This window comes from Anarhichas minor, unplaced genomic scaffold (genome assembly GCF_050575085.1).
Source record: "Anarhichas minor isolate MPS153535 unplaced genomic scaffold, ASM5057508v1 ptg000017l, whole genome shotgun sequence".
Lineage (NCBI taxonomy): Eukaryota > Metazoa > Chordata > Actinopteri > Perciformes > Anarhichadidae > Anarhichas > Anarhichas minor.
In genome coordinates this window covers 18,077,763-18,085,362 of record NW_027466463.1, presented here as the reverse complement: position 1 = coordinate 18,085,362, position 7,600 = coordinate 18,077,763, and the positions used below count along the sequence as shown (strand labels likewise).

Here is a 7,600-nt window from a genome sequence, read left to right as displayed (position 1 = left end):
GCACATCCTAGTTTAAACACTAGCTGCAGCCTAAATCAGGTGGAATTATCTCCGTCTTAACCTCTTAGCACAGAAACCAATACTTTACCATTTCTGCCTGTTCTGTTTGTTACAGATTTACATCTTACATTCACATCGTCATTGTAATCTTCAAAGACGGCCCTGAAGCCATGAACAGAAACCAATATGTAGCTTCTGCCTGATTAAACTTGCCATGCACCAAGTTAAACTATTACTTTTGTAATAAATGTGTTTTCTATGGCTGATGGGCTGATTTGATTTTCTTGACCCGTGACTGTGGCCCCGAATCATTAAAGTTTGGCCACCCGTGATGTTACCTCACACTGTGTAATGTGAGTTAACAAAACATACAAGATTAATAACATTGTATCCCCAGCTTAAGTAGTACATGGTCTGAATATGTACTGTGTGTGTGTGTGTGTGTTAGTTTTGTTGTACGCTGTGCACAAATGATCTTCTTCTACGTTAAACTCTACGTGTTGGCTGGAAGGAATACGAGCCTTTCCAAGCCAAGAGAGTGCCACTCCAACTTTCTTGACAATGTCCCCCCAAAACAAGCCGCCAGGAAACCTGTAATAAGTCTCCCAGATTGGAAGCATCATTTCTTTGACGCTCTGCCCCGGAGGCTGGACCGAGATAAGCAGAGACAATATGTGAAGGTGTAACCGGAGAGATAGGAAAGCGCTCGTATGATTCAGCAGGAAGCTGAGCTTGCTGGAATGACTCCCTTACGTCGTGGATATGGTACGCTATCCTGTTAGTATGCATGCATCTCTGAGATGGAATCATTTCCATGACAAATTGGACAAATATATATTTAAAGGCCAGTATAAATACAATATTTATATATAGCATTTTTTTTTATTTAAGGAGTGCCTTAAAAATCCCAACATCTTAAGAAAACAACAGTCAGAACAACACAATTAGATTGGTAATATAACCCCCCCCCCAAACAAAAATCTATATTAGGCTCCTCTCTGATGCTCACACCAAAACACAACATGGTTTTGAGTCCTTTGAGGCACATCTGCTTTCAGAAAGTGACTCACAATACAAGTAGACAGAAATTAGGAACACAACTCGGCCATTGTTCTCGTGCTCCCCGGGTTTAAAAACACTTCCACGCACACATCGCCTCGAGGCGAGCGAGGCCAGTGACATCAAGTGTATTCAATTCACAGGGAGGCATGTTGAGGAAATTTGAGTCACAGTTCGCGAAGGAGTCGCTGTTGCTTGAATAACAGCGAGTGCCGTCTTTGCCTGTAACTTCATTAGCTGAAGGGCGGACGAGCGACCCTCGAAATAACAAACTCACAGCTCTGGCACTGAAAGCTACGACGAGACGTTCCCACGCTGTCGAGCTAATAGATACTAGAACGGACCACCTGAAAGTAAAATGAGGATAACGTGTTTTTAGAATAAAACAACAAACAAAACTCTAAAGGCATGGGAATAATAATAATTAGAGAACAAATAATCTCTGAGGAGTTATTCAACATACATACATACTGCTTGTGTACTCGAATAAATACATTTCAAAAATACATATATTTTCATATTCTTTTTTTTCTTTTGCTAGAAAAATGTTCAAATTTTGAAAGCAGCTATGTATGTTTAAAATATGGCATTAAAACACTGCTTTCATCAAAAGCCCCTGGACACAATGTGATTTCACCCATCTTCTTAAAGAAGCACTGCATACAATATGAGTCACAGCCGAGGACTCCGAACTGGAAAAAAAAAAAAATAAAATACTTCAGATAGTGCAGGGAGATATGACGCGACTCCTTCAACAACTCAATATGTTTTCGGAAGAAAATATCTCCATGATTGCGGATTAGAGGCAGCTCTGATGATGAAAATGTAACAGTGAGTTATTGCATATCTGGGAGCCACATATTGCTTAGAGTTGCTGCTGAGGACGGAGTACTGGGAACACTGTTTGGGGACTAAAGTCAGAATATTTCAAGAATAAAGTCCCATATTTTGAGAAAATGTCAGATATTTTAGCAAAAATAATTTAAGATATTTTAAGAATGCTTACTGTAGCATTTTGGTTGTTATATTCTCGAATATATATTTATATATCATGTGAACTATTTTGTAAATTTAATACAAACTATTAAATACTTAAATTTTAATCTTATATTTGACTAGAATAAAGTCTAACAAAGTCATATAACAAGTATGAGGTAAGATATTTATGAGAAATCATCATAATATTATAAGTATGAATCATTTTATAGAATAGAATAAGTTATGATTTCAAGAACAACTTAAATGAAATAACTGCATTGGCTTGGATAGATTAGCATTTCTTAGCATTGCCCGACTCTCCATAAATAATATAAATATTTTTTGCTTGCCAAAACACGATTTGTACAAAGTAAGTATTGTGCTATTCACAAAATATTCTAATTATTTTTCATAGATTTTACAACTAAATTCCTTTAAAATTGTAATATTAGACAAGTTTCTGGTAAGATTATGACTTTTCTTGATAATATTATCTTCCCCCCGTAGAGTGCTCCTCATACTCCGCTACAGCAGTTCTGACAGTCCTCAGTGAAAAACACATTCAGTCATCCCAGCCAAAAAAGCGCTCTGTCATCTGGTAGAACTTCATGTTGAAGGGCCTGTAGAAGTCCCGTAGCCTCTGCACCACCTCGGGGTCAATGTTGGGGTGGGTCCGCCCTTTGGTTTTGCCCAGGCAGTGGGGCTTGCTGCTGCCCTCGGCCTTCTTCAGGCACGGGAAACCCTTGGTCTGGTTGAAGTAAAAGTGTTTGTCCGTGATGATCCTCTTGAGCCCCAGGAAGTCCTGCACGCGGCCCAGCTCTCCGGCCGGGTCGCTGATCAGCCGCTCGCCGCTCACAAACAGGATCTGCTCCATGGGGAAGTACTGCAGCCAGTTGTCCAGGTGCTTGGCGTAGATGCCGATCTGGATGGCGCTCCACGAGGTGTCGATGAGCCCCGTAGTCATGTTTTTGAAGGTGAGGCTCTCGAAGGAGGGAATGTCGGGCTTCTTGGACAGCGTCTGCGTGTAGTCCGAGATGGCCCTGGTGACGGGGTCCCTCACTACCACGATCAGCTTGGTGTCCCGGGACATGTCGGCGATCCTGGCTGGAGCCTCTCTGGTCACAAAGTAGCTGGGGGTTTTCTCCATGGTGATCTGGCCCTCCAGAGTCTTGGGCATCAGCTCCCTGAGAGGAGAAAAACAGAAAAAAAAGGAAGTGAGATGTTTGTTTGACCTGCACTCCCGACTGAACTGTTGCAGTTGTACGGCCGCTCTTATTACAATAAACATTACAACTGGACAGCTATGTCATCAAAAAACGTTGAATCCAATCAATCCAGAATAACACTGGAAACAGTTCGTTTGCAGAAGGTTATTTATTTGATCTCTATCAGGTGTCTTTGAGCTCAATTAGCTGCCAAGAGGTGTGACCAAAATGTTGATTTGCAGTTTTGGCGCGGCACCGTGCTCCGGATGTTAAAGACATTCTTGTGGTGATGGTACGCAGATGCTGCCTCAAGTGTTCCTTAATGTAGCCCGAGGGCTTATGAAATCAAGAAGGGGACTCCCCTGGGTCCATTTTGAAAGGGTGTATTCTTCACCATCACATGGCGAGAAAAGAAGAACGTCAATCTCTACATCAAGACTATAGCGCTGCTTCTAAAATATTGATATTTGAGCAAAAAGACACTCCCAGCATAAGTGAGCTCCTTCCTGTCTTTCGCTTGTGCCAACAAATGGTGCAGGAACATCAGAAAGGTATTTTAGTATTGTGGTTTAACGATTTGCTGTTTGTAAAGCGCTCCACACACAGAAACTATGGTCATAGATTGGTATTTTAAATGACTTCACATCCTAATGAAGAGTACAGTAAACTTTAAGACAACCTCTGTATTATCAATTTTATGTATCATATTATATGGAGCTTGAAAGCATCATAATGCAACTCAATTGCACCTCAGTTAACGTTAGCCGTTAGCTCGGTTATTTAGCCAAGCAGGACCGTGCTGCCCACCGGCTGCTAACAGCTCACGTTAACTAGCTCTCCTCGTGCCGATTTCAATACGAATTTGTTGTTCACAATGCGGCATTATCAGGGGAAAAAATAAGCTGAACGAGTGTTCAACTACAGGTTTGTAGTACTAGACTGCACACGTGCAGTAGCGATCACGCAGGAGCTAGAATATAGAAATGATAAAACGGGATATCCGATTGGTGCATAGACTCGCAGATACCCGATCCAGGCTGTATCGGAGGTGTTTCAGATACTGGTGTCAGAGCAACTCTACTTATAACATTCATTTGGAAAAATCTCCTCATATGTGCTTGAGTCCTTTCAGCCAGAAACTCACAAAAAATACAGGAAAACCAGCGGATCCATTCGGCCACGCCACCCTTCTTCTTCTACTCCTCTTTCTCTACTTTCCTTCTGCCCAGCTGCCTTCAGGACGGTGACCTTAAGCAAAGCGGGTAAAAGCAGCCCATGAATGATTAACGCGCCCTCCCTCTGCCATTTAGAGCCTCTGCAGAATATGGCTTTAAAATTCACCAAAGTACAGAATGCAGGCGTTAATTATTCATCTGCTTGGCTGCTGCTTAAAGGCAGAACCGGCGCTGACAAAGTGGCCCGGGCTGCTCCCAGGGTAGACGCAGTTTGCCACCCGTGACAGAACTACTGAGACCCTAAAGGAGGGAGGTCCTCTGAACAAAAAAGAAAAGAAAAAAAGAGTGCTCTACACTCCAGTCTGTTCACAGGACCACACGCTGGCAAGCACGAGGACGTGTTGTCAAAGTACAGCCTCTCTCTTCTTACCGCCGAGTGTCTCTTTCTGATTTGATGGGCACCGTTTCTTTTTTCCTGCCTTGCAGAACGAGGCTGGTAAACAATCGTGCTCCGTTTAACATACACAGAATGAGATGAGACAGAGGGCACTGACATCTTTGCAACGGAAAAAGAGCTTTACACAAACAGAGCGCGTTCATAAAAGACACCAGCTGTCACGATAAGGCTGCTTTCACAACGGGCTTTCCCCCAACAACAAGTCCTCCGAAGTACACAACTAAATACACAAGTTTTAAACTGCCCTCTAGAATGACATATACAAGCTTTTTTTTAAATCTGAGGCAGCTATGTTTGGTTAGGTACAAAAATGACTTGGGAACAATTGCTGTCTTGGTTAAAACAAACCAAAAATGGCGACGACCGTATTCCAACATGGCTTTACTCAAGGCTTTATAACGGCAGTCCACAAACCAATGGGTGACGTCACGATGACTACGTCCACTTCTAATATACAGTCTATGGTCAACACTCCAACATTATATTTTTGACACTCTTTTAAGGAGACGATATGGAACAACAGTTATGACAATGAAACCATGTCAGAGGAGGAATCCCAAACTGCTGAAGAGTCACCATTACTGAGGTGAGTGCGCCAGCTTTCCTCGTGGCTCTATAAAAAGCTGCCGGTTGAGCTCAACGTATGAAGTGAAACAGATCTAAAAGCCATAAGTCAATACCTTCAGGCCAATGTCAAAACACATCCATGCCATGTGTGGCTGAGTGGACCTCCTCTGCGATGAACGGATCACGAGGTCAGCACGAGGAGGGACCCGCAGGAAACGGTCGATAAGTGCAAGAACCGCAACACAGGTGCACTGATGTCTCGACATCCGCCTGACCTCCGGAGTCCTCTCAGTATCGGCGACCTCTCCTACAGCCGTGTAAAGAGCAACATGGACAAGGCTCCTTTCCTCTCACATTAGCTGATGCCCCATCGCCCCCAAGAGCCCCGAGTGAGGCTGTATAGTGGTGCTTTAAAACAAACCCAACGCCACCGGAGACTGCAATGTCTGCTAAGCTGACACGTCGATAATAAAGAACACAGAGACTAATCATCGATAGGGGAGAGGGAGTCTTCCTGAGCGCCTCCCGGGCGATGTCAGCAAAATGCTGATTTGGGATCCGCTAGACTTCAGAAAGAGCCCGTGCAGTACCGCAACTTTAGGATGCAAAAAGAGAACATTATGGTTTTATGAAAGAAAGAGATGAGCCCGTACGAAAGGAATCATCCATATTTGATGGCGTGCGTCGAGCTCGTTCTGCGGTCGATGCACTCACGGCGGTGGTGTGTCGGTGCGAGGGCACTCCGGGGGGATATCCAGGGTCAGTGAGGTATGTGGTATGGTGTGCAACATGAAGACGGCCATGTTTGGGAGTCCAAGCACGGTCATAAGTCATAAAGTGGCTCATGTATCCAGGCTGATGCAAATTTTATAGTTATTGGGAGAATGGTTTCAGGTTCATCTGTGGAGTGCAGCCTTAGGAAACAGATACTGATTAAACGTCATTTAGTTCTGTTCATTAGGCAGATTACATCTAAACATGTATACATGCCACTAATTATTAACTAGTTATTATTTATTCTCGATCGAGCATTGCACTTCTATCACGTTATTGGACTCGCAATAATAAAAAAAAGATGCAGCAGAGCTATCAAATTCATATTCCACTCGTTCTTCCTCTTCTCCTCCTCCAGAGATTTGGGTTATGTTAGCTGCAGCTAATGTAGCCTCCAGCCTTTAGCCTCAAGGAAGAGATGAAGAGTGCCCTCCACACCTGCAGATTCTTTCATTTTCAAACGTGTTCAAACATTTTAATCAGACTTATCAGCGTAGCTCTTTTCAATTATGCAACGGTGCTCCCAAAAACCTGTAAACAGACTTTGATGTGTGAATGCGGCACACTTCCCCTTTAATAGAAAGAGTCCAAAATGTGTGTAAATAACGAGCTCTCGGGACCCAAGTTGACGTCTTCAAATTATTCATTTTGTCCAAGCAAAAGTCGAAAACGTAAAGAATTTTTTTGGTAAATTGAGTTAAATTAAAGTCCACGTGGTTCCTAGTATCTATGACCTGACCCGAGACCCAGGTCAGTCTAATCAGGTAGTGTGTGCGGTGTTCGGGTCCACCACATTTTGATTTAGGTGCAATTATCCTTTGATCTCTGTGGATCAGGTCCGACTGTACTCGGGTCTCCACGGATCAGGTCTATTAATTCATGCATGTCCTATTCGTGTAGATTTTTAGAAAGGGCTTGCTTTGGATTGGTTCCAAAATGTTAAGACCCCTAAAGCTAATCGTGAGATTTGAGTTGGAACCTGGACAATTTTTGGCATTTATTTCCAAACAAATCATATCGTTGATTAATTTTTCCGTGACTACGACCACACCAATGTTTTAGAGGTAAAAAATGTTTACGTTTTTAGTTGGACGAAGGAGCAAGAAACCCTTTTTACAGATCTACAGTAAGTGAACCACACTGGGGTCATTTCTTTCCATTCTGCAGGAGACGCATGCAGCGCGTTCTAATGAAACTTTATTGGCAGGGTAGGTGATGTAACAGATGACAAGCTGTCCAAGTGCTTGATATTTACTGCAGCTCCAGAACCGGCTTTGATGTCTTCATCGTGCTGCTAAAATACGACTCCCTGAGCACACTGAGGCATGAAACACAGGCAGCGGGATACACTCACGAAACAAAACACAGACCCAAAACCCAAATAA

The 7,600-nt window shown here is 43.1% G+C and overlaps 1 protein-coding gene across 1 annotated transcript in view; it reads right to left on the bottom strand.

Annotated features, from left to right (window-relative positions):
* Nucleotides 1-2,343: 2,343 nt before the first annotated feature.
* Nucleotides 2,344-7,600, bottom strand: part of LOC142952059 (heparan sulfate glucosamine 3-O-sulfotransferase 3A1-like) — a 28,813-nt gene continuing 23,556 nt past the window's right edge. Inside the window, exon 2 of the mRNA XM_076094052.1 lies at nt 2,344-3,221. Coding sequence (XP_075950167.1) covers nt 2,600-3,221 — 622 coding nt within the window. The 3' untranslated portion in view covers nt 2,344-2,599. The remainder of the gene's footprint in view (nt 3,222-7,600) is intronic.